General features: G+C 41.3%; 1 protein-coding gene across 2 annotated transcripts in view; it reads right to left on the bottom strand.

The window, feature by feature from the left end:
- Positions 1–549: 549 nt before the first annotated feature.
- Positions 550–27,972, bottom strand: part of roraa (RAR-related orphan receptor A, paralog a) — a 222,698-nt gene continuing 195,275 nt past the window's right edge. For both annotated transcript variants that reach the window (XM_007556758.2, XM_007556761.2), the window contains 9 exons: positions 12,452–12,537; positions 10,803–10,944; positions 8,564–8,959; positions 7,714–7,835; positions 7,470–7,602; positions 5,826–5,933; positions 4,725–4,835; positions 3,758–3,870; positions 550–3,445 (listed from right to left, as the gene is read on the bottom strand). In XM_007556758.2, the coding sequence (XP_007556820.1) occupies positions 3,281–3,445; positions 3,758–3,870; positions 4,725–4,835; positions 5,826–5,933; positions 7,470–7,602; positions 7,714–7,835; positions 8,564–8,959; positions 10,803–10,944; positions 12,452–12,537 (1,376 nt within the window). In that variant the 3' untranslated portion in view covers positions 550–3,280. The remainder of the gene's footprint in view (positions 3,446–3,757; positions 3,871–4,724; positions 4,836–5,825; positions 5,934–7,469; positions 7,603–7,713; positions 7,836–8,563; positions 8,960–10,802; positions 10,945–12,451; positions 12,538–27,972) is intronic.

Genomic DNA, 27,972 nt, shown 5'->3' with positions numbered 1-27,972 from the left:
ACAATATTCACTCAACTAAACACGATGAATACAAACAAAAGTCCTCTCAAATAGAAAGGCAAAAAAAAAAAAAAAACTAACAAAAAAAACAACTATTCTTCCCTGAGGGGTGACAACACAAGGCATTAACGTCTTGTGCAAATTGCACGGCAGAGGAATGATGGTGTAAAAAACAGAAAACTAAAGAAACAAAACTTGATCCTGTTTTACAGTTAGTGACAAACGTATCAACACGCTTTGCTGGGTTTTCTAAAGGGATACTTTTTCTTTTCTTTTAAGATATTTAAGGAGTTGCTACCGAGATTGCTGGAATGTCTTCAGAATCCATTCTACATTTTGAGCAAGTAGACTGGAAAGCGGAAGCAACAACTACAGTTTGGCACATCCAGGGTTTTTTTTTTTTTTCAGGTTTTTTTTTTGAACACTTTTTATCACCACACTGACAAGAAAGACACACTCAACAAAAACAGAAGCACAACAACAAAGCGTTCTGAAAATAGCACTTGTCCTACCGTTTTTCTGTTTTGTTTGTTTTTTTAAAATATACTTCCCTCTCCTAATCGTACAAACAACAGCGAGTCTTAATTATTGCAGGGATACAGTTAAGTGCTACCTGACATCTTTTTTTTTTGTCCTCTCCCTCGTCCTCTTTCATGGGTTTGTTAAAACCAAAACGAGTTACAAAAATAGAAGCTTTACGACCAGACAAGGCTTTGAATATTCACTTTCTCTTAGCTGTTTTCTTCTGTGTTCTGCTAAGGTGCTGCCAAGCTGAGGCAATGGTAAGAAGGCAAAAAGTCACTCATTTTATATAAGAAAAACAAAACATTTGACTGAGCCTCATACCCCTTGAACTCTGTTTTTGTCTTATTTTTGTCAGGTTATAGTAAAAAAAAAACTTCAATGTGTTTTATTAACATTTTATCTGGTAGAACATTATTGCAGTGAACCCTTTAAACTTTTATACAAATAATAATCTGAATGCTTTTGCATCAGATTCCTTTCTTCTAATACAATGAAATAAAATCAAATTGCCTAAATAATCTAAGGCAAAGGTTATAGATGTTTTTTTTTTTTAGAGAAGACAAAATATTACATCAGACTGGCCAGGCATAAAGTTGTGGTAAAGTGATTTATCTTTATGGAAGTTCTGGCAGGATAAAAGCTGTTGTTGAAAGAAAGCTATAAAATTTCACACCTAAAGACAAAGTTACAAAAACTAACTGATGCCCAGTACTAACTCTATACATCACACTGAGCACACCTTTCCAGCATGGTGGTGGCAACATCATACTGTGGGCATGTTTTTTGGGTAGCAGACGGCAGGCCAGAATAAATGGGAAAATGCCTGGAGCTAAATACAGGCCAATACTGAAATAAAACATGTTAGAGGCTGCTGAAGACTTCAAACTGTCCAGCAGGGCAGCATATTCCAAGTGATAAAATGGTCCAGTCAAAGTGCAGACCTATTCCAACTGAGATTTCAAGTGAGGGATGAGGATGCTGAACACCACACTTCTTAGTCTTTGTTTAAAAAAACTTGCATCACTTTCCTCACTCTTCATAATTATTTGAATGTTGTGTTGGCTTATCACATAAAATAGATTCACAATTGCATCAGAAGATTGCTACATGACAAAATGTTGTCTAAAGTAAGTTCAAGGGGTATGAATTATTTTTGCAATGCACTGCAGGAGTGCTTTTAGGGCAGTAAGTGCACCTCTGCCATGTTTGCTTGTCTTATTTTTATCTTCCACTAGGTGGAACAGTTGGATTATAATCTCAATGTGTTTTCTCCACTTTGACCACATTGCAAAAAATTCATATACATTTATGTCAGTTTTAGATTGTTAAACAATGTCCGTGCAGTCTGTCAAATTAGAATTTATCTGCAAACTTCTGCAACCCAAAAAGGTTTCAACATTTAATCGCATTCAGAGGCGATAACTAATATTCAGAACACATTACTTAGGTGAGAATGCACTTGTAGTTGCTGCAGAAAAAAATAAATAAATAAAGGGGTGTCTTTAGCTTGCCTCCTAATCCATGCCTCGTTGATCGGCGTCCAGCAGCAGCATTGGCCAGCCTAACAGAACCACCCCACCTCAGAACACTTCCAGGCCAAATAACCATTTGTAGCTCCCAAAAGTAACCTCTGTGTTCATGATTCAGCTTGTACTTCTTGTGCACATGCAACACATCACTAGGTAAATATACAAGTCTTAAATTAAACAAAGGTGTAAATAAAAGTGCCTTATCAATTCAACAATTAAGAATGGTCTAACTACTAATATCATACATGTTATTTAAAATAGATTCTATAAACATTATTTTTTTTTTCTGTATAGTAAGTACTTATGACCATATACCCTGTAGTACATTATAAAACAGGTGGAATGGAGCCTTTTCATTGCATCGGTGCCCCGGGCTTCTTCAGGGCACCTGTCCAGAGAAGGATTAATAGCAGATGGCCTTACATGATTTTCACTATGCAACAATGGTGGATGGAGTCCTTGACAGCTAAAATCATTGCGTTTTTATAAGAATTACCAGAATTCTAGGTTTCTTTCTTTTTTTTTTTTTTCCTTTTTAAACGATTGTCCTTAAAGAGGCGCCGATTGCATCACCATGCCGACGGAAACCTCCCAGAAAGTTGCTGTGAGTTTTCATTTCGAGCGCTGCTTCTTAAACAAAAACAGAAACAAAAAAGGAGGGGGAAAAAAATGGCTGAACTTGACCAAAGTGTGCACATCTCTTACACAACTTAATTCTGGAAATTAGACATTACAAAGATTTGATTGAGAAAATACTAAAACTTGTTTAAGGAGTGCAAATCTGGAAGATAATACTGATGTGGTCATCTTTTAAGTGTTGTTTATACTTTTTTCTCCCACATCATGATAAAAGCAAAGAACACTGGTAAAATTATTATTTTTTTCTTTCTTCTTCAAAAAAGTGCATAGGAAGGCCAAGTTCAGCCAAACAGAAATCATTTGTTCCTATCTCCTCTTCATGTCCCGCTGGGGTTGACACTTAAATTCAACATAGTAAACCTTGATAATCAGCTCCCCAATGCCCTCCCCCCTCAACTGCAAAAAAAAAAAAAAAAAAAAAAGACAAGAGGGAAAAAAAAGTTGAACAGCATGCCATCTGTCCGCTCCGGTTTTGTGCAGGGCACCAGTAAAGTGTCTCAGATTCCTCCTCCACGTCCCCCCCAGCTCCCCTCCCCCTCAAACAGTGGGCGCGCCGGCACCTGGAGGGGGGGAGGGGGTCGCGCCCGTTACCCATCGACGGGCATGGACTGCTCAAAGTCTGATCCGAACAGCTCCTTATATAAGGGGGGGAAGTGGGCACGCACAATGTCTGGGTATATTGCTTTGAAAGCCGTGAGCTTCTCTGTATGCCTACTGCACAGCGCTCGCAGTGTCGACACTTTGCATATCAACTGTGGGGAGAGAGAGGAGACAGGCTGTTTAGATTCACGACGAAGCAAGGACATGGAGCAATTGTAGTGAAGAGAGAGAGAGAGAAAAAAAAGACGAAAACAGTCCTCCCTACAGTGCTTTCTGTCCCACACGGGGCAAAAAGACTTGTAAATATTGAGACTCTGTGACACTTTATATTAGGAAGAAAATGCAGTTGACAAATTTCCACTTTTCTCGGGGGAGGGGGGCGAAGGAACTTCATGTTTAGTTTGGACACTAAATTGTAAAAAATGGACTTCTCAGGATGTATGGCGTGATGCGTTGCGACTGACCTTTGTAAGAATGCCATCCTCTCTGTGGTTCTTCTGCAGAACATGTTGAAGGGCCAGTTGGATCTTCTGCTGGAGTTTTTCCACTTTCACCTTCTCCTGAAGCCAGGATCGGTCTGGAGGAATACATTTCACTGCTTCATTTATTAGCAAACTTCTTTGCACATAAGCTAGGATAAAAGTGGTTGCGGTACGGCGTTTTGCAAAAAAAAAATATATATATATATGTATATATATATATATACACATAAAATCTGATTGCCATGTTACAGTTATAAATATTAATTTAAAAACAGATACATCCTGTATTTGTTTTTAATATTTTGACAATTACAAATCTGAAAAGTGTGGTGTGTAGTCGATTTAACCCAGTTAGATTTTTGCTTTCTTGAACCACTTCTTGCTGCAATATGCTGCTCTAAGTGTTTTGAATAGTCTTTACCAGCTTTGTTGAAGATTGTTACCCACAGTTCTGTACAAAATAGCTCAAGTTGCTTTAGACTGAATGAAGAGCATTTCAGTAGCATTTTTCTAAGACCTGCCACAGATTCCCAACAGCCTTGATTAACTAGGTGACTTTTTCTATATTGTTTTAACGCTTTAAAAACTTTTTCTGTGGACTTGATGCTGCTGTCACACCTAAACTTCACCTTACAATAAAGGCTGTTTCTATTCCATTTTACTCTGAAGGATCACACTTGACTTTATTTAAGGGTATCAGAGTAAGAGGGGCTGAATATGTATGCACGTGACTATTTCAGTTTCGTTTTCTTTTAAAATGTATACAACTTTGCATTGGTCTATCGCATAATATCCCAATAAAATGCACATTAAAATGTAACCAAATGAAATAAAGTTCAAGGGGTATGACTACTTTTGCAAGGCAGTGTATATTGTCATGGTGAGTAGGTGAGTGTGGCTGCTGCTCCCTCCCCTCTCCCCCCTGTTTGTTGCTGTGACTGACACCTACCAGCAGACATCAACACAAAAGCAGAGAACAGGGCGATCTCATCCTCAGACAGGTGCATAGAACACAAGTTTTTCCCAAACTCGAAGACGGAGCTGATCAAGTCGTCACAGCCTGCCACAGCAAAGGACATGGAGAGAGAGAGGGAGAGAAAAAAAGAGAGAGAGAGAGAGAGAGAGAGAGAGAGAGAGGGAGAAGGGGTTTAGGATGGGGAAGACCAAAGAACAACATTCACTCTTGATCTTTATTGGGAGAGAGGCACACAGGGAGGGGAGAGGAAGGGGAGAGGATAAAAACGAGCAGCGTGCTGACAGCACATGGGAGCGTCTTAAGCAGAACAGGCAATGCTTTCACTGAGTTTTGCCTCCCAGACGAGTCACTTTTGGCAGTTGGGCGGTGTTATGCAAGCTAAAATGAGGTCACTATTGAGGCTTTTAGTTAAATCAATTATTAGGGACGTACAGAGATAGGCACATGCCACCGCTGCTCTGAAAGCCCATCACTCTCCCGCCCTCCGCCGCCCGTCCCCTGCTATCTGTTAGAGGGACTTTCACTAATGCATAAACAGAGTGATAAACAAACACAAAGAAACAGGAATGTGCATCCTCAAAATCACTGTGGGATGCATTTACATTTTTTCTGTCAAAAAGCTACCTTGAAACAAGAAAATCCATGCTGGAATATCACAGTAAAATATGACAGTCAAACATGACTGCTATTTGCTTTTTCTTTTTTTTCTTTTTTTTCTGCCTGAGACGTTTCATGTCAGACTACCGGCAATAGTTTTGATAGCACTCTCCCCAAAGACGCCCCGTCTGGCTTTATTTATTCCAGAGTTACAGGAGCCATATGCAGCGGCTCCTCGGTAACATCTCTGTTGTACCATAAATAACCGCTGAAGAGACAGAAATGCCAGGTGAGGAAAGGATAAGGAGCTCAGTGTTTGCTTCCAGGCCTTCAGCGTTGAGAAAAGAACAGCAGCCGACTCTAATTTTGGCTGTTACACCAAGGACAGGAAGAAGACACTGTAAAGAAACAATCTAGATACACAAACACAGCAAGCAGGCACCCACGCCTGCCCGACTGTACACCCACTCCACTTACCTAATGACTTGAACACATCAGGTCCGGCGTATTTTCCATCAAAATAGACTGTGTTGTTTTGCGAGTCAAAGGCACGGCACATTCTGACAAACACAACTTCCAGAGAGCCTGCAGAGACAGACAGCAACAAAATGCTGAAGATTTTCTTTTTTTTTTTTTCCCCCCCCGTAACGTCAGGCAGAGGTGCAAAACACATGATTATGCTTTGTGCTAATCTTCTGAAATAAAAGGAAACAACTGCTTTGAAATGCGCCCGCTGGCAGATGAGAATAAAAACTGCCTCCGCAGATGAAAACATCATCGATAGAAGGCTATTCTATCCAGAGTCAAATTTGACGAAAATAGGTAGTGATGCCACTCTTTCGTTCAGATGCTTTTTTTTTTTTTAAGCTGCAAAGCTATTTATTAGATGGTGCAATCTGCACAACTTGATGGGAGAGAACACAGAGGAAAGAAGTACGCAACTGTACTTCTTATTGACACAGCTGAAAAAAAAAATGTGTAAAAAGCCTCGAGTAAATGTATCTTGCATTGCTGCAACAGCCTTGCACACTGAAAATTTCAGAAAATACATCTTAGTACATTTACACAGAGAGAAAAGCAAAAATAAAAATCACTGATGCTACACAATATCTCTAGTAGTTCCTTTGAAACATTTTTATAGTTTTCAGAATGTCTAGGGGTTGTTTTCTTGAATAATCCTTAAATTTGTGTTTTCTTGGGATAACATGGAAACAGTGGCTAAGAACAGTGGAACGCTTTTCTTAGCAACTGTTCAAGATGGGAAAGAATAAAGAACACAACATTCAGGAAAAGGCTGATGTGTGTTTATCTTCATAAATCAGAAAGTCCTGTCAGACAATAGCTAGCTGCCTAAATGCACCTAAAGCTACACTCAAGGAAACAATGAAAAACTTTTATAGAACCCAGACAACAAATCTGGAGGGGTAACCACATTTTTGAAAAATCTACAGAAAATATTCACCAGAAACAATAACTACCCTAACTCCATGGCTATTTCAGTTCAGAAAACTAAATCCTGTGAGGTAAGCTTGAGAAAAGAGAGCATAAGAGAGGACTCTGGAGGATGTAGGGAGACCAAGCAAAGAGAAATGGATTTCTCTCGGTTTGCTCCAACTTTGTGAGAAAGTTGGAGCAGTGCTGTCCTGTCAGCAGAAGGAGATTAAGAGGAATTTATTTTAAGGCTTTTTACTCGTCTTTTCCAGGGGTTCGAATAAGTGTGGATGGCACTGTGCATCTGCATAAATACAAGGGACTTTATCAGAGCAGCTCGAAGAGACAGCCTACATTTCTGGGGGGAAAAAGCAGGCAAAAAGAAAAAAATAAAAATAAAATAAATATCGGCAGCTAGACTGATGGGTTTTATCAGAACTCTGGAACGGATGACTTATCTAACGCAGCGTCCACCTTTGCTGTGTATGCAGCGAACAGGGCAAACGCAGAAAGAGGCAGAGGCAGGCTGGGGTGGGGTTCTCCTGTCTGTGACACTGTCTGCGCGTGTGAAGAAGAGGAGCTTTGTGCAGTCAGGTCAGCTACGCCCCCGTGACAACGGCGGAGCGGGGCTGGCGGAGGTGAGCCGAGGTGAGTTTGACGGCAGCAGGCCATGTTGACAGGCTGTCATACCTGCTTTCAGCAGCACTATCTGATCGTTCTGACACAGCTCCATGAAGCCGTCGATGCGCTTGGCAAACTCCACCACATACTGAATGGCCTCTGTTATTTTGATAGCACACAGCTGCCACATGACTTCCCGGGGCTGAGGAACGAGATAGGACAGAGAATGGGTTATCTGCCGTAAAACAATGGTTTTGATAATAGCTGCAGCTGCTACAGAAAAGCGCAGCACCGAGCCGGACGGACGCCTTACCTTGCTCTGGTAGCTCTCCACCTCTTCCTGAAGGAAAGCCTGCCAGGTCATCTGCTGCAGCTCCTCTCTCAGGTACTGACATGTCTCCATGTGTGACTTTGAGATGTTCTGGGCGAGGTGCTCTGGAAGACAATCATCATCATCATCATCATCATCATCATCATGACCAACCCAGATGATTTCAGCCAAGATCTGGGTGTTACACACAGACAGAGCTATGTGAAAGTGAAGACTTCACTGCTCACTGATGAGATATGCCACAGGAAAAGAAGATTTATTTACTGAGCTCTAATGAAGAACGAAGGATTCGGGATGGGGGGAGGGGGGGGTGAATACACGTAGGCTTTTTTTTTTTTGGATGGGTGGTTGAGGGGAGGGGGGAAGCTTGTTGACATTTCCTTATACTGCCTGCAGGAAGCTCATAGCTTAAGGTTGAGGCGAAGCCAATCTAGTTATGACACAAATGCATGGAAAAGGGAGGGGGAGGGGCGCCACGTTACTCACTGAAACAAAGGTCACGTTTTTTTTTTTTTTTTCAGAGAAAATATCGGGTATAAGAATTTAAATGGTTTTGAAAACACATCTGTTAAAAGGAGTTCCGAGGCACAAGGGAGCCTAAAAAAATGATTTCCCCAGACGCCTGCCCTGCTGGATCCCGATTGGCCCTAATTAATGGAAACTAATTACAAAAAAAAGAGGCTCTTTTAATGAGTGTTGGAGATGAGTCTCCAACCTCCTGCTATTTTAAGCAACCTTTGTGTCGTTTGCCCCACGGTTGAGTTGTTCTACCCCCCTCCTTCGTTTCACTGTCTCTCCTTTAACCTCTTCCTTCCTTTCGCCTGCTCCTTACCTAGTTCAGCCATGGAAACGGTGGGGGAGGTCTCGCCGTTGGTGAAGGAGCAGTAGGGAAAGAAGCCAGAGCCGGGGGCAAAGTCGCAGATGGGCTCCGGCTTGATGCCGTTGATGTCTAAGCCCGACTGGTCAGGGGACGGCTGGATGTCTAGGTAGAAGCTGCTGACCGCCGAGTCGGGCTTGCTGCCATCAGGAGTGTGGCCGTCCATGTAGCCGCTGAGGTCATCGTGTAGCTCCGTTAGGCCGTTGGCTGAGAGGCCGTAGCTGGGTGTGAGCGGCTCTGCCTCTCCGGGCTGCTGTTGGTGGTCTCGCTGCTGCTGCTGCAGCCGGTGCTTCTGGACCTCAGCGTACAGGCTGTCTCGCTGCTTCTTTGACATGCGGCCAAATTTCACCGCTGGTGCAAAAAGGACAAAAAGGAAAAGTATGAAAATCAAGTGAAAGTGGATTAAAATGCTAAACTAAAAATAAACCACACAAAATAAAATTAATTTGAGTAGAATTTTAAACATATATGTTATTTGGAAAAATGTGTACTGATAGGCATTTATGAATCATTAAATGAGGTTCATTTTCTAACTCTACGCATATAGTTTGTTGTGGTAACTAAATCTAGAAAGCTTTAAAGATGCTCCAATAATCACTTGGCCAGAGATCAGAATCAGACCACTTTTCTTTGATCAGCAGGTCAAATACAAAAGAATAAAATGTTTCAATCCTGACGCATCAGAGCTAATAATGTTCAATAAAATATTGACATAAAACAATAAGTAAATCTCTGTAGTTCAGGACAACCGGCTGATGTAGTGGGGCACACTCTGTAAGTCAGGAGGTCACAATATGCATGTGTGTGTGGGTTTATGTGTACACTTACGTAGGTATCTATGCAAATAAATATATGCAGCGGGACAGGGAGGAGAGTAAGCATAAAGGCTCGCATAAGGTTCAGAGTCACCTTCTTTCAGTCAAAACACACACCTGTGTAAGTGTGTCTGCATGAGAGATGAACTGTACAAACAGTACTCACTTACTTCTGTGTTCTTTCACATACATGACGGTATATGTGCATGTACATGGGGCGGGGTCTACAAGTGTACAAGTGCACTGAAGATTTTCACTTCAAATCTGTGAAATCGTGCTTTAGTGAAAAAACACATCGGACGTCTGCTGTGTTCAAGCAGAGCCTCCTCAGCTCAGTCTAGTCTGGACCTGCCTGACAAAGAAAGACACAAACGCCCACCTAGGGGCTCCCAGTTTTGCATCCCGGCTACAGCGGCAATAACAACACCCTCTAACAACTTCCTGTTTTATGAAAACAAGGTTTCCATTACGGCAACAACTGTCCCACCGCCGGCGCATAATGGACATTATCAAGATATGTTCCCACATGCTCAAATCAAGTCGATGATTTCTCTGTGGACAGCTGGGCAGCTAATGGCACTGCCTTGCAGTGTTTAGAAACACTGCTCTCCACACTTATTGATATCCCAAATAATGATGTGTCAAATCATTAAAACATAATTACACACTGAAAATCAAGAAGAAAAAAAGAAACTGATCTAACATCTATGCAAGTACATTTAGTCAGAGGGTGAAAAAACATGTTAGAAATATTTGTTTTATTTTTTTTAATAATTACTGGTGCCAATATTCTCTGTGTGCCTGATTGGTTCTAAAAAAACAAAATTAAATATACTAATTTTATTTATGCTTTACTTTTTTTAAGGTGATCAGGAGGAATATGTAACTTCCTGTTTACATGAGGTTTATACATGAGGTGGCACAGAGGTTCATATTTCTTAGAAAGAGGAATGAAAAGAGGACAGACCATTCCAGAAAGTCAGATGTATATTGATCTCAATATGTCATACATTTTACTCACCTAAACCTTCCTCTATCTAAAATCAGGGAAGCAGTGAAAAATCTTCAAAAAAATATAACTGCAACGAGTTAGGATTGTAAAGGCCTAAAAAAAAAAAAAAAAACTCTCATGGACAACTCCATCAGAGAAAAGCCTCTTTAGGTTACAAAGATAAAATAAAAGGCTTAGAAACATATAGTTTATACTAGCATTACAGTTTAGAAAACGACTCATTTGTAATTCACAACATCTGCCCCCAACTTCGTCATGAGCAGATTTTACACAAACAGGTGCCTGAATGTGAGCCCTTCGCCTCTCGGTACCTTTGCCATCCGTTGCACCCACCTGTCGATTCCCCTCCCGTAAAACAACAACTCACCATCTCGTGACATTCCCACTGCCAGGCACTTCTGCAGCCTGCAGTGCTGGCAGCGGTTGCGGCTGGTGCGGTCGATCAAGCAGTTTTTCTGACGGGGGCAGGAGTACGCTGCATTGCTCTGCTGACTCCTCCTGAAGAAGCCCTGCATGGGGAGAGGGACACGGGGAAAATACGCCTTAGGTTTGCTGAACGGGCCTCCGCGGCCGCAAACGCTCATTCTGGCACCTCAGAAGGGGAGATCATTTTTATGTCTTCATTGTGCTCTAGCGCTGACAAGATTTATTGCAGTCTGGCGGGGATGTACTGTACTCCCCAGTGGTGATATTTTCATTTTACTGCTTGCAAATTGAAATGCAACAAAAAAACTACTGCGGTGGTATTTTCCTGACTTCTTTGCTGGCATTTAAAGAGCGCTGTATATCCACCAGCGTGTACAACAACGACGGCGGCGTGTTTTGGGTAGCGCATGATAACAACGCCTGGCATTTCTCTTCAGTGGCGTTATTAGTGTTGATTAATGCAGCACAGGCATGTGCAAGGCTAAAGGATTGCAAACGCACACCAACTGGATTCCTCATCCTTTGACTTAATGAATTGATTCCAGCACATCATTAACATGCCCCACTCTACTGCTCCACACACATATGTCTTAATTAGCTGCTCATTGGCTGTTTAATTACAAGAAAACAGCTGACAGCTGCCAAGTTGCTTTATAATGGAAGCCATTATGGAAACAGAGTAAAACTGCCAGTGACAAGTAGCACTCCTTAATAATGCAATGATTTATGGTCCAAACTTTTGTACTCGCACGTACCATTAAAGGCCTTTCTGCCTGTGGACTAATTAGCAATCATTAAAGATAGATTTCAGCAGTTTATTTTTTAGCGTTTTATCCTTTCCAGGATCTGTGTGTGTGTGTGTGTGTGTGAGCGAGAGGGAAAGGGAGAGAGGGGTGCTGGGAAGAAGAGCTGAAAGGAGCCTCTTTTGGTTCCCCCCCCCAAATCACACACATGCACGCACGCGCACGCGCACACACACACATTCACACCGGCGCAAACAGCAAAAGGTGGAGGCTGGCTGAGGAATGCTAATGATGTGCTTGGTGACGAGCACGAAGGGGGGATAGGAATACACTCTGTGCACAAATTTTCCTTCGCCGTGAATGGCTGGTGTATTTGAAATGGTACAAAAGGTGGCTTCAATGGGGAGAAACACGCTGTAGCAAACAGCCAACAATCTGCTATAATTCAAAGCACTCTCCTTTTGATCATCCTATTTCAAGAAGAGCAGCAGAAGCGAAAAAGGAGAAGAAAAAAAAAACAGCAAAAAAAAAAAAAAGACATGTCCCTGGGAGGGAAAAGGCAGAGGAAAGCAGAGGAATGACTATGTCCTACTAATTGTGCCTTTCTGTGATGTCCTCAGTGGTGCTTGACCACTTTAATGATCATGCTCTGTGTGTTTACACACACCACGCTCCCTCTCCAAAACGCTGTAAAACTTCAGCAACATTTTAAGATGTTCTTTTTTTTTTCTTCTACCAAACAAGCAACTTTCTTTACCTCCTCAGCGTTTCCTCCCTGTCTTTGCCCTCCCTCTTTCACATGCTTACAACCCATCACACTAACAGGTTCGCTCCTCTTGATGCTTACCTTACAGCCTTCGCATGTTATCACGCCGTAATGGATGCCTGATGATTTGTCTCCACAGATCTTGCAGGGAATTATTTCGATTTGAGCTGGGGAGAAGAAAAGAGAATGAAAGAAATAAATAAATAAGGGCAAAAAGAAATCAACATTTTGCTGTCACAAGCCGCTGTACAACCCTCTCACCATGGATCCATGTTGGTACATGAAAGAGCACTGTGCTTCTAAAAACATCTCATCCAGTGGCTTTTGAATCTTCACTTCCACACAGTATTAGCTGAATATTTAGAGCTGCAGTCGTGTGTGTGTGTGTGTGTGCGCGTGTGTGTGCATCTGTGTTTTTTTAAGGGAAGGATCCAATTTTAAAGTGCTCAACAACAGCATGTACAAACATGGCATCGATTTGTCGCGAAAACACAACTTACATTAAGAAAAGACCCGGCTGCCCACAAACCCTAATACCCCACAGAAGTGCAAATATAAACCTTGTGCAATGACAAAAGATCATTTAGCCACATGAGGAGGTCTATTCCCTGGTGGAAAACCCGACTTCATGCAGGCTCTTAAATTTCAAAACCATAACCCCCCCCTCCAAGGAGCAAATCCACTGCAACCACAAAGAATCATAACATGCCCGCTGTGCTGGATGAAGCAGAAACTGTGTGTATTTGTATGCGTTTGTGTGTGAGCGAGCTATACGAGGAAAAAAAAGAAAAAAAAAAAAAGAAACCGCTTCAGTTTAAATTCGGCAGCGCCGTTGTACTGTTGACAGGCCTGAGATGCAGGACAAAAGCCCAGAGAGGATGGGCCTCATCCATCGTCGGCCCTCGCTCCGGGAGCGAACCTGCAGCTCAAAGGGCAGAACACACAGACACGAGACACCCAGAACTCCCAGCTTGGCCCACTGATCTCAGCTTTATCACCGCAGCAGCCGCCAGTGCCACGCCGCTACCTTCCTCCGAGGTTCACCCCCCCCTCCCCCCACACCCTTTGGATATCTGTATCTCGTTGCCCTCCTCAGTCGCGTCATTTCCATCAGTGCACTGTAGCGCCAGCTACTTGATCTGAATCGAGGAAAGATCACAGTAGGATGCTCTCTGTCATGATGTAATGTTTTGTTTGCTTTTAACCACTGATGTAGACTGCCTATCAGGGTAGAAACTGCTCTTGTACCCACTAGATTTGTAGATTTGTTGGCACTCCAAGTAAATATTATTGAAATCACTAAGTTTACACATCATTCATAAAAAAAGAAAAAGATCAAGACTTCAAAGATTTTCTAATTAGCAATATGCAATTTCCCATTTCCCTAATATTTAAATATGACACCATACAGAGACCCATTCCTTACAGCCGTTGGCCTCCGAGGCTGGAAGAAGACCCATGTTTATGTAGTGAGAGATAACTGCAGGGTAACATGGCAGACTGGGGTCATCAAGTCTCCATAACAACCATTAGAGGTCATCTCACACCTGGTTGTTTGGGAGACATGCCAGGGAGAAAGCCTATTCCTGTCCTACTATCACAAACATAAACATGTACTTTGCTAAATTGTGTGCTTTAGTCAGAAGAGAACATTAATTCTTCCAGCTAATTAATTCACCAATTCTACAGCTGAAACAATAGATGGATATGTTACATTTTTGACACATTGATAAGTGTTTTCAACAAATGAATTCAGATATGCTGGGGATGATATTAAAAGTTGCAGAAGAGTGGCTCTGGTGGACTGGGGCAGAAGAAACCCGATTACAGAGACTGTAAAAAGAGGAATACTCTCTTCATGTATGCTCCAACACTCAAAATCTCAAACAAACAAAAAAAATATTCTTTTTTTTTTTTTTGGGTCAGAGTATATATAGGGATATACATAAATTAAAAGCTGCACTTTTCTAATATTTTAGTTTGTTGCTCTCTTTCTGCTCTCTTCCAAAGCAGATTATGATACTGCTTTGAAAGATAGTCTTTTTGAATATTTGTATATATGTTTCTATGTGTGTATCTTCAGGTATGTTTTTTTTTTTTAAATACACCTGTTGGAGAACTTCAGTCGACCAACCAGTTTCTCCACGCCCCACCCGCCCCCCAAAAAAGATGTTTGAACTTTTTAGTACCTTACCCAAATAATTTGCTCAGTAGTTATTCACTAAATATACACATCAAAATATCTTCTTAAAACTCGTTTTTTTTTTTTTTTTATTGGAGTAGAGCAGAAAACCACAGATATTATGTAACATAGTGCAATTTCATTCCATTTTATTCTTTTATATTTTTGGATACATCTTTTTATATTTGTTTTAGCATCTTGCCTGCTTAGTTTTTGAACCACTTTGTTTAAAATTTATTGTTTTTTTTTTTAAATGTCCTACACAAATACAACTGACATTGGCATTCTGTTCTACGGTGCTCGGATAAGCATCAGATCAATTCCCCCAAACAGAGCTTGATATATAATCTACTTCTTAAAAAGAGGTGGAATATTTTCAGGGTGTTACATCAGCCTCTTCCCTCAAACCAGGCCCAACTGTCTGCTATAATGCCTCAGGTCTCGTCTAAAGACAAAAGACTTAAAATATCTCCTGCACACCTTAACAAGCAGCCTCTTTATTCCGGTTTGATCACATCAAAAGTACTTTTGTTGGAGTTCATCCAGAGATCCCAGCCCATTTAATCAGCTGCCTTGGAACCTGCATTGTGTCATGTGGATAATGTCCTCGTCCCCGAGGCGTGCCCCGGAGAGCCCCTTAACACAGAGCCTTTAATCCACCAACCCGGGAGTTGCACTCTGTTCATTCAGGGGATCTCTCCTTGCACTGCTGGAGTCAACAAGACCAGCCATGTTTACTCGGAATTAGCCTAGATTTTAGGAAAATGAACAAAAAGGAGAGGTGGATCATGAACGATTAATACTCCTTCATACAACACCTCCTGCGATTTTGAGGTTCTCCCATACAACAGAGGGCACTGCACCTCGTTGGCCCGGATTAGAGTGGAACCCAGGCAGGAGGCGGGCTCCGACAACCTCACTGAGAGGGTTAATTTATAATTAATATTTTCCTTACTGTGCGCAGTTGCTTGTTATTTCATTTAGGTCTATCTCTGAATGAGTGCACTCTATTGTTTGTTTTTGTGTTCTCACCGCATGAGCATTAGCTGTGCAGTGTGTTTCAACTCCTTTAGCATTTTCAGCCTCATTACTTACGTAATTTGTTCTGACATGCACTCACAACAACTGAAGCGTGCTGTAATTATGACTAGCTGTGGTTATGTTGCTCCAAAAGGCCGCAGTGACAGTCTCTGGCCATTGGGTGGCAGTGCAGGGCCGTTTCTACGGCTGTCATGCCAAGTTAAGCGAGCTTCCACCCACCCCGTTCACAACCCACATGCTTTTGGCTACGAGCTCCAGCCTCTGATAGCTCCAGGCTTAGGCTTCTGCCTGCCCTCCCCTCCCCTCCACCCCCACAGCAGAGCTGCGAGATGCCTTCATCTCTCCCGAAGAAGCGGAGCTGGCTGGGTGCTCGCTCAGGCCCGACAGAGGCTGTGCCACATCAGGTGAAAGCAGCAAGAGTGCAGACACAGGGGTGCCAGGCCGGGCAGATTATATATCCACATGAGCGTAGTTTAGTTGAGCCCTATCTGCTGCAGGATGGGCCCAAGTGCAACCAGTCTCACCAGCTCTTTCACTTTGCTCCCACACAAACCCATAGATGCTGGGTGTACTCGGCAGTAAAAAAACAGGTGCATCTATGGATCAGCTGACGCAAACTTCTAGTCTAATAATAATAAAAACAATGTCTTTCCATATACTTATTGCTTTCTTTGGTTAAGAGGTGAGAACTTAAACAACAAAAACAAACAAACAAAAAAAAACATTCACGCATCCCAAAATGGCAGTTAATATCTATTGACGTAAAATGTGGAGTAAACCGTCTCCCAGTGTGAATCAAGCAGCTGCTGGCTCACTTGAGCTTGACCGCTGCAGTGCCGCTGATCCCATTCACCGTGCCCGCCTGCCTGCCTGCCTCTCTACCCGTCGCCCTGCCTGCCAGCCAGCCCTGCCCGCTCTGTTTACAACATCAAAGCCAGGCACAGTAACACAAGCGGCCATGCTACAGCCCATCCTAGCAGCACTGCCGCCCCTCGCAGTGCGGAGAAGTGCCCTCTCTGCATGCAGGCCACTTCAAAGACACCTGCTGAGATGCCAAGATTATGTTGAATCCCAACTGCAGCACAATCACGCCCGAGACATTGCAGTGAGGGCCGGGGAAGCAACCTAACCCAAAGCATCCTTGCAGAGTGGCATGGGTGTTGAGAATAAAGAGCGCTGCAGAGAGAGAAGACGGTCATGCAGAATGTTAAGGCTTGTTCTTTGTCTGTGGCTGAGCGGCTCAAGGACACTGACTCACATCACTAGCAGGCCGTCCGAGGGGATGACGTGTCACTCAGTGCACATGTACAAAAGGGCCAGTGAGGCCATTGCATGTTCACCCAGTGCCCTTCGCTGTCTTTTTCACAGCCTTTAGACTGAGCCAGTGTGAGAACAGCACAGTGCATCATAAAAGACCAGGACAGTCAAACAAATACATATTAAGTCTGCCACCTGTCAGTTTCCCATTTTCACATCCCTGGCATATGAGCAGATTAGTCACTCACAAGGTTCATTTACTTTTAATCAATAAATGCTGTACACCACTGCAATCTTCAGTGTGGACACAGTTTCTCTGGGAAGAAAAGTGCAGGTTGGTTGTGTCTAAGTGATTGGCGAATCACTTAGACACAACAAGAGGTATCCAAGAGGTAGCTTGGAAGCAGCTACTTCTTCTAAGTCAGTGATGTTTTTCTATGGGAGGTAGCGCAGCAGAGCATGCCTCCGGATCAAGCAGTTCCTCTCCAAAACAGTTGGTGGCAGCAGTGATACTCTTAGACAGCATGTATTTAAAAAAAAATATATATGCATATATTTATTCGCTTCAAGTAAGACGATATTCAAAAGAAATCAAATTTGAGACAACTTTGTCAAGACATGGCTGAATTCATTCAGACTGTGAGAAAGAGACATTTTTTTAATTGCATGACGGAAATTCAGAAAAAAAGTAAACTCAGTATCAGATTTACAGTGAGGATGTATAATCTCTAAAAAAACACTCATCCACAGACACTGGTGTTTCAGTAATGTCAGCCATGCTGAAATGTAAGTGTCGAATACTTTTAAATGTTCACACAGAAATCTCCAAATGTTGACTAATAAAATGTTCACTTAAATATTGCCTTTGTTTTAAAAATTTCGTAAAAGCACCAATGATTCATTATAATCTGTTTGAAACCCCGCAGGACCCTTACACACAAAGACATGTTGCCATTTATCCGTACTGCTGGTACTGAAGACCAGGCCATGCCATATATTTGCGGCATGGATTCAAGATGCATTTTGAAATGTATGAAATCTTAGAAAATACAGAACTAGAAATGCATAAATACCACAATAAATGAACTGGATTTTTTTTTTTTTTTTTTACACCGATTATATTGTTTTAAACCAGATCTGTAATCTGTCAAATTGTCATCTCTATTTTTTCAGAAAACTTTTCTAAAAACCTGTCACTCTATTCTCATCAGTTGAATGAATCATTACATGATTCGGTAATGCATCGGGTAATGCATTGAGCTCTGTTGATAAAAGGTAAAAGTAACAATCTTGCAGCCTGCTACAAACAGAGCGAAATTTGTAGTCTAAATCTCCTTGCAGTTCCCAATGAACCACTGGAAAACTGACATAACGCTGAAGGATTAAGATTATCCCCCCCTACATTACAGGCCCATTGCCCAGGCCACCGTCATAATGCCGAGAGCTTAACCCATTACTCGATTGGACCATTAAATCACTTTCTCATGGCCTTGTGATTCACAGTAGATGTGCACCACAAAGTCTAAAATCAAGGCTTCAAGTGCTGATGTGTTTATATAGAGCAGATTTTTCCCACTGGTGCATTTACATACATCATTGGGAAAGAAAGCATGTGAAACAGTTTGAGAAAACACATTGCTCTCGCGACTGCATGTGAAGTGTGGGTGTGTGTATGTGCGTGCGTGTGTGCGTGTGTGTGTGTATGTGTGTGTTTTGGCCACATTGCGCTGACAGCTGTCAATGACAGAGTGACGCAAGCCAGTGCGCTCATGTCAGATATTATGTAAGGTGGACGGGGCATGACATTATGAGCAGATTAACAATTCTTCTATCATTGGACAAGCGGCGATTATAGATGTTTTTTGTTGCTCTAAAATAGCTTAAAATTACCACAGCATTTCTGATGCTGTGATATTTTCTTTTAGAAAAGAAAAAAACAAACAAACAAACAAAAAAACGCCTTTAGATAATAGTCCAACAACGAGCGAGACTGTACAATGCACCTCCATCATTATGTGCATGTATTTATTTTTTTTCCACACAGACGCCTCATTTGACAGTGTAGATCATCTGTCGGTTAATAAAGAGAACCTCCTCTAAACAGATACCCATAAGAGTCAGATCGAGCTGTAGAGAGGCGACAGCCTAACAAGAGATGGAATCAGATCTCTGCCTCTCTTATCTGCCAGGGCTCTGCTGTCATATGAAGTCGCACAACACAATACTTTTTCTTTTTTTTTTTTATCCCATTTATACCACAGAAGAAAAGGTTATTTGAATGTCACCAGCAAAACAGAGTCACGGTGTGAAATGCATCCTGTACAAATGCAGTGTGTTTTTTTTTATTTTTGTGGAAGGTGGGGCTGAAGGCTTGCTGGGTATTTTAGCTTAGATCTGTTCTAATGGCAACGACTGGCTTGTGAGAGCACAGGAGGCTCACAGTGAGGTGCTGCCACTAGAATATACCTCCAGAACAAAAACCTCTGTATTGCAGCTTTTAACAGCTATCCTGAAGTCATTAAAAAAAAAAAAAAAACACTCAAAGGAGATTACAGAAAGCAAAGACATAATTGACACATTTTGATGTCTCCAAACTGAGTCTGGCTAATTCCCCATCAAATCATTCAGCTGTCTAAGCTGTGATCCTTTTTTCACCAGAGACCAGCTACAGTTTTCAGAAAATGGGCTTTTAAAGTTACACCCCCCTGCCCCCCATTATTCCTTTCATAGCAGAGCAGCGACTTTGCTGGAGCTCAGGTCTGGACCACTGCCCTGGGCTGCTTTTGGGATGAACTCATGCGTGCTTTGGTGTGTTTGTTTGTGTGTGAGGCCTATTAATATTTCAACACTGCCCAACTCCAGATGCCTGTACAACAGAGCAGTGCTTTTCTCTTCATGTCTCCAACTGTATTTACTTGACTGTTTTATTGAGGAGGATTCTGACACCCTTTATGAAGTCGAGCAGGAGAGGGTGAACGCATATTCCCTACCTGCAAGCTCAAGACGTCTCCCTTTACGTCTTCTTCTCTACCACTGTGACGACAATTTGGGCACTAATTTATGTGTTGTTTTGGCAAAGATTGACGAGCTTCCTGGCTGGGAGTCTGCTTTGCTGCACTCTGGGGGAAACGACAAAAGCTCGAGTATACGGAACAGACGAGCACCATGAAGGGGAGCATGTGTGCGGTGCTCGTTTTCCCTCCCCTGCCTTCGCCACCTGAGCTGGAATCTTTCCCCATCACTCTTTACCTTCCCCAGTTCGGATCCTTCCCCCCAGCCTGTCCTCGACAATGACAAGTGAAGCTTTGCCCAGCTGATTGGGCCCATAGCGCATAGAAAGGCTCGCAGTGTTTCTTCTGTTCCCAAGATTTAATCAGAAAAAGTATTTTAAGGCTTTGATTTTTTAAATGATTTCTTTTTTTTTTTTTTACAATTTTCCTTAAAGCATTCAAGTGTGTTTTAAACATTTTGCATGGGAGTGGACTACGCTTTCTGTACCTGTTTGAGATGCACCGAAACTCAAAATCACTGAGGCTGAAATCACACTGGGCCGATTGATTGACTGCTGCAGGAGCTGCTGGTTGAATTCTAAGAGTCAGGTGAAGATTGTGCAACATTGTTGTTGTTTTTTTTTTGAGCTTCGGCCAATTGAACAAAGAGGTCGATGGTTAAAGACTCCTTTGTGGTACAGAACCTTTGTTAAGCACCCCCAATTCTCTCTGCAGGGAGAGTTGCCTTGTACACTCCTTTGGAAAAAAAAAACACATGAATATATAAATAATGAATCCTTCAAAACATCCAGAGCAATTACACGCAGAAACCTTTACATAACAACAAAGAGCCTTGTTCGAGTGCACCAGGGAATTTGCTACTGCCACACTGTACAACTTCCTTTCTCCTATAATTGCTGTATTAGTATGCATTTCTGTAACTCAGCCTGGATTCTGCTGTGGGTTTGTGAATATGATATTTCTACTGTTTTGCTCCCTTATTTTAAACCCTACATCAGTAACTGCTTGCATGGTCTTTTCTGGAAATGTTTACAAGTCATTTTTTTCCCAAAGTCCAAGTAAAATCTCAAGTCTCTAATGACCAAAATAAGTAACTCACCTCGGATTCATGTCTTCTCGTAAAGCACAGACTAGTCTAAGTATCCTTAAGCTCAATTCAATGCATTAACTTTTAGCATTTGTTTTTATTGGTTCTAGAATGTTGAAGTAACATGCAAAGCGTTATTAGTTTCCACAATAATCACAGAAGATAATCGCTAAACATAAATTAACCATAGTACAAATAGGATCACTTTTACATTGCCCAGGATGTGCTATATTTTTTTTAATTTTTATTTTAATGACATTAGCTGAACAGCAATAGTTTATAGGTTGAGGGTTACATTTATGTTATTTTTAAATAACTTAAAATAGGTATTTAGTGGAGAGTTCAGTTTGAGAAACATGGATGCAGTCACATTCATAAGGTACAGCGAACTTGAACATGTTTGGAACCACTAAAAGGCCACGTTTCACTAAGGTTTCTGTTTAATAAATTAAACGATATGCTCAACTGCCTTACGAGCATTGGTCTGCAGATAGCTAAAAACTTGAATATACCTCTCCACATCTAGATAATGCCAGCACGTACCGACCAACATGCCAATATTCACACTATTTTTGGCCCCATTTGAACCACAAGGACATACTTAGAAATATACAGTTTTTACTACATCCTCACAGAGAGGGCGAGTATGCAGCGGATTGGACATCACCTAAAAAAAAACACACTGGACAAAAGTTATTTCTCACCAAAAGACAATGCAGTTTTGTGTCCTTTTGGTTCAGAACAGATAAATGATCCAAATAGGGAAAACAGCACACCTATATTCACTGTATTTTCTAAAAAAACACAGTTTTTTTTTTCATCAGTTTATTATCTAATACAGAATTAGTGTATCTAATCTGCTATATGTTTGGCCAACCCTTTTTCAATGTCCCCATCTACATCTACTGCACAATCACAAAAAGACGGGCTACACATGGATGTTCACAATGCACATCTCCATGGTCAAAAGGAAAGTAGACCAGCCAGATTGGTATGACTTAGGCCCAACTGTAAGTGCTTGGAAGCATCAAACAAAAACAGATGAACTTGGAAGTTGTTCTTAATTTCTTGTACTGACACATAATGTTGAGAGAAGCCATTTATATTGTGTGTAATAATACATTATATTCTTCAGTAGCTCAAAGGGAGCAAAAAGTAATCATCTGCTGATCTATACTTGCCAGCCTACTTTCACCCCTGGTTACACGAGAGAAAGATTCTTAACAAGACTCAATTCCCACAGAAAGAGTCCGAGTCAAATCTCAAGTCTTTAGAGCACAAGTCCAAGTCGAGTCTATAGTTTGTTTTAGCAAATTAAGAGGAAGTCAACTCAGTCTCCGCAGATAATAGAGAAAATAGAAGAGAATCGGGAAGAGACAAGAGTTCTGAGGCACACTGCTGCTCAGGGTCAGTGGGTCAAAGGCACACAGCCAGAACACACATGCAGAGCAGGCTGAATATTTCAGCTGACAGTAATTGTCCCTCTGTGGTCTCCTTAGGAAAACATGTTTCCAGACAATGCGGACTGGCTGCACAAGCCAGATAGTAATCATGATCTTGATTCGCTTCGTCGAAGAGAGAAGAGGCTGCAAAAGACAGTAACGGCATGAGCCAGTATTCTATAAGAGCCGGAGAAGGTAAAGGAGCCCTCTGAATAGAAATCCAACACAGAATTGTAATAATTTAAAAGATCTACCAAAAACTAAGCAAGAACAATCTTAATTTTATGTAAAAACAAAAAAAAAAACCCATAACAAAACAACAACAAAAAAAACATTTTATAACTTGCTGTAACATTAATTTATTATGTGCTTTGTGTATGTTTATGTGAAAATGTGATGAAAAATAGTCTAATTATAAGTTATAATAATTATAATTATAAAAAGTCTGCTCTGGCTATACTACCAATTTTATCAGCTGCAGGTCCTGTGTACAGAATACGACAAAATGCACACAAAAAATATATTTGCTTGTGTTGTCATTTTCCTAAAAAGCCGAAAATGTGAATCTGCCACTCCTCAAAAAAAAAAAAAAAAACAGACAAAAAGCCTTATGCACAGTACAAATCTTGTCTGCAAATCCTTGTATTTCTTTTCCAGAGTCTTATTTAAAAGTTTTTTTTTTTGTTTTTTTTTAACAGTGGAGCTGACGAGCACCGAGGGTGCCATTCACCTTGAAGGTCTTGGGTTTTCATCAGCTGAAAAAGAGCAGGCAAGGACAAGGAAGATGAATGACATCAATGGCCAGCCGATACTTCCAGGGACTTGTGATTGAGACAAATGAGCCTTGTTACATTAGCTGTGATACTGAATCCTGCTGCTCAAAGATCCAGAGCTTGATAGAGCTGAAACTAGAGGCACCCAACCTTTCTACAGATCACCGGTGTCACTGGGCCTCAGAAGAAGAGCACTGTCAAAGCACCTGCTTCACTACACTTTTGTCTCTTTTCACTTTGCGCATTTGCATTTTGTTTTATGTGCATTCAAGAACTTCCTTATTAGACTTGGGGAAAAGTCACGATCCTAGGATGCATTCCAATGCAAACATTAGCAATGTTTACTGGGGTTTGTGTTATCATCCAATTATTATCAAGATGAACAGCTCAGGCCATATCGCCAAGCCCTAATTCATTCATTCATGCACACATTCACACAATAAAGGAAGCTATAAAAGCACAAGGTTTCAGTGTTAAGAAAAAAACAAAAAAACAAACAAAACAATGGGTCATTAAACAAAATATTAATGCAGATGTTTGTGTAATACCAGACATTACAAACTAATTGCAGAAAACTGAAAAAAAAAAAAAAAAAAACTCATATTGGGATCCAGCATAAATGTTTTAATCATAAATTTATGTCTGTAATGGGAAATAAATGACAAATCTGACTGGAAAAGCAATTAACTCAGAATTTTATTTATATTGTTCTTTGCTGGAGTAGGAAAATGAACAAAACAATGACAACTTTCTTTGGGTTGTGGAAAATAGAGAGACCTCGCAGCTGTGGTGAAAGATCGTTTTTGAAACTTGGATCACAATATCCGACTTCTAAAGGGAAACTACAGAACCCTGGTTTAGTTTTGCAAAGAAACATCATAGCTCTCCATTGTCTTCAGTTCGCATGCCTGCTGTTTAACATAGGGCAGTAATAAAGCTGTTTAAATCAGTGTCCAAACTCAATGTGATGATAAGCAAAATTGTATGCGAGTTCCACGTCAAGAGCAGCTGACGTGGAACACACTGCTGTATGTAATGCACATCAGCGAGTGAACTTAGAAGGAATTATACTCTGTATTGACTGAAAATAATTAGGTATAATGAGGGTGCCTGAGTACAACCTGCTTTACACCCTTGCTTATTGAATAGCCATTATGTGTGTTTTGTACACTTAAGAGGACACTGATTGCTGTGGTGGGTCACACATATAGTGGCAGAAATGAAAGGCGTTTTCATCATAAAGCTTGTTCTTTTAAAGTGTTTTTTTTTTGTTGTTTTTTTTTCATGACAGGTTAGCTTTGATATGCAATGTGATTGCAATAAAGTTATTACCACGTGAGATATTTACTGGTGAGGCTTTGGATTTAAAGGTTTGGTGATTTAGCACAGTGAGTACACCAACCACTTTAACAGTAATCTTGTAAGGCAACAAAATCTACAAATGTCTCATTAGTTACAGCTAAAAAAGCAGCTCCACTGTCATTCTCCGGTTGTACCAGACCGTGTAAAAGGCATTCCTAGACGACAGGGGTGCACATGGAGTATCTACTGCCACGCAGAGTTCACGGGAAGCTTACAGCATGTGAGACACATTCCCCTGCACTGCTGTTTTCATAGTCCTACAAACACTGGCCTGGTTTTGTTTAACATGGCAGGATTAAGCAGCCATGCGCAAAGCGCGCGCTTCCTCTATTCACGCACAGCATCTTCTACCCGCTTGGTGAATCAGCTTCCCTGACTGCAGGTGAACACAGAATGGTGATCTAATCTGAGGCAAATAGACAAGTGCCAAGATTAATCATTGCATAAACACATCCCAAAAGCTCTGGAATAACAATCATCTCTTAAGCCTCAGTCATGCAAAGGCTCAGGCATTAAGTCAGCTGACAACCACTATCCCCCTTCTCTCATACTGGCTTTGCTTTGTAGGTTTATTACAGACAGGACGGTGTCAACACTTTGTATGGTACAAGGGAGTTTCTAAGTCAAATGAGAGGAGTAGTCCACTGTTCTTAGGCAAATCATTTCTTCAACCTTGTGACCAGAACCAACCAGTTTTAAATTTAACAACTGGATCAGTGACCAGCCAGGGAAAAGTTAAAAACCCTAACTTTTGATTAGGAAACACACTATGCCAAAGTGCTACAAGACACTATAGCTAAAGGAGAACTAAAGGAGACTCAAAGTGTCAAAGCTTTAGTGCCGGCGAGAATGTTGGTGGGCTCTGGGAAAATTCTGAATTAAGGTGAGGATTTCCATTTTCTAGGGCAAACAGGAGCCTTCAATAGAGTTTACTAGCCATCGCTAATTACTAAAGCCAAGTTATAAATGTCAGTTTCGTTTTTGTTTTAAAATAATAGTAGTAAAATCCTTACCTCCACCATCCATCCATCCATTCATTCATTGTCTATACCCACTTATTCTTGCCGGGTCACAGGGTGACTTGTGCCTTTCTTCAGCAGTCACTGTGTGAGACGAGGGCTACAAACTGAACAGCTCATCAGTCCATTGCAGGCCAAACAAACAAACACCCCTTTATATATATATTTTAAAAAAACACACACACACACATACACACACACACACACACACCTAACTCTAAATGACAATTTAGAGAGACCAATTAACCAAACAGTCATGTTGTGGGAGGACGCCAGAGTACCTGGAGAGAACCCACACAGAACATGGAAACTGCATCCAGAAGGACCTAATGACAGGATTCAAACCCAGGACCTCTTGCTGCAAGGCAACAGTGCTACCAACTGTGCCATTTTGCAGCTCTTAACTCTACCAATTACAAATAATTAATGACTGCTTACAGCAGGACACCTAGAAAAGAATATCTAGAATGCTTTTCTTATCTTCTTTTATTGCAGCTTGTAAAGAGAATAAATCAACCAGAAACAGTATCGGCAGGTTAAAGCTTTCCAAAACACTGGAATCAACCACAAAGTTCTTATTGGTCTTATCGCTACACTGAGGACATAGTTATAGAAACATACTTGCTCATTAAAACCCTGTTAGCAACAGTGAGGACCACCCTCTCATTCCGGTCTAACCAGGTCTGCTGCTTTAACACGAGCTTATTTTTGATGAGGAGCGATCTACAGAAGACCCTGAAAAATTGAGAATGAAAAAGGACAGTGGGGAGAGTGAGAGATGCAGTCCACTGGTCCAGGGGTAAGAGAGCGTGGGATGTCCAGCTGAAGTGGGAGGCCCCTCTCCAGGAGTTGCTCCACAGCATGAAGGCAGAGGCAGCGCTATGCCTAATGAAGGGCGAAGTGGATCCCCCCCCTGTGGGACCCCCTCAGGCATACTCATTAGGAGATGAAATAGCGTTTCCCGCGGCAGAGCAAGTGTCTGCCTTCGCTCGGACATATTTAATTTAGGGCCATATGAACAGCAGGCCACACCGGCCAGTTTCAGGTTGGCCTTTGTCGAGTCCAAAAAAAAAAAAAATATATAAAAAATCATCATCATTCACGAACCAGAGCCTGATGAAATGGTTTGCACAGAATTGAATTATGGGTATTTTTGTAGTTTGGGTTTGATAGCACAACATTCAGATTATTATAGGTCATGTGTAGTGATACTTCCAGCTATTGGCAAAAAAAAAAAATAAAATAAATAAAATCTTTTATAAAAAAGATGTTATATTGAGCCTATCACAACTTTCAATCCCTTCAATGTGTTGCATTATGTTGCATGTTTTTGGCTGCAGGCAAAAATAATAGATTCATTTAGCCAGTGGTGGTTTGTGGAAAGGAACCAAGGATTATGGTAATGCGGCACTCAATGCTGCAAGCAAAATACAGTGGAAAAAGAAACTTCTGCAGGAAGAGGCACTGTAGAAATATCTGAGAGGTTAATTTATATGATTGCAGAAATCATGCATTCACAAATAAACCGAGAATACAAACTGCACTAATTTTGGGAAGAAAAACAATTTCTTCTGCTGTGAGAAAGAAAGCTTTTATAGGGTATCAATTCACTGAAATTCAAATACTGTACATGTCGCTGCTTATCCTGGTTTCTGATGAATCTTCACATTTATTAAGGCTGTTTTCGTGCCTTGTTAGATATGTATAACCAATCTCCTGTAATTAGCAGCTGCTAACCTTTGGGGTGCTAATCCCCCATGAACTGTGGATTTTGTACATCAAAGCCCACACACCCCCTTATAGCTGGTGCTTGAAATTACGCTCTATTTGAAACCTGCAATTATTTGTACAGCATGGATGCAAACAGTCTCCTCTTTTATGTCTCCAAGAATCCCGTGGGTTTGCAGTAAAGAATCCTTAATCCACTCCAGTGGAAATCCAAATATAGAGTTAACACGAGCTCTCGAAAATTTAGACCCACAGTCGGATTGCCTGTGATGCAAGCACAATGGAGGAACCTCTCACTTCTATTTATCTCATAGCTAAAATTTCATCTCTTTAGTAGATTAGGTGCACTATGTAAGCAATTTATTTTACCAAACTTTGATCCAAAATTTTGGTTCGGGAGTGAGGGAACGTTAGGTTGGTATTGCAAGGTAATTTAGTCAGGCTGTGTCCTCAGGTAGCAAGCTTGCAGTCTGCTGCTAAACAGATGTGCAATTCATAGTTTTAAAAACACAGTAACAGTGAGAGTGATGGCTGGTATTTCTCGCAGCGGGAAATATAAAACAGCTAAACTGATCTTTCTTTTTAGGAAGAAAAAAAATGTCTCAAGTCCTCTTCCAGCTCGGTGATCGGTGGTGCACAGCAATATGTGAGGGAGGGGAAAACTGTGGTCTCTCCAGCATTTTCTGTGGCATTTTATTGA

This window comes from Poecilia formosa, unplaced genomic scaffold (assembly GCF_000485575.1).
Source record: "Poecilia formosa unplaced genomic scaffold, Poecilia_formosa-5.1.2 Scaffold81, whole genome shotgun sequence".
Lineage (NCBI taxonomy): Eukaryota > Metazoa > Chordata > Actinopteri > Cyprinodontiformes > Poeciliidae > Poecilia > Poecilia formosa.
The sequence above is the reverse complement of the archived record's forward strand: the minus strand, read 5'-3'. Positions and strand labels throughout refer to the sequence as shown.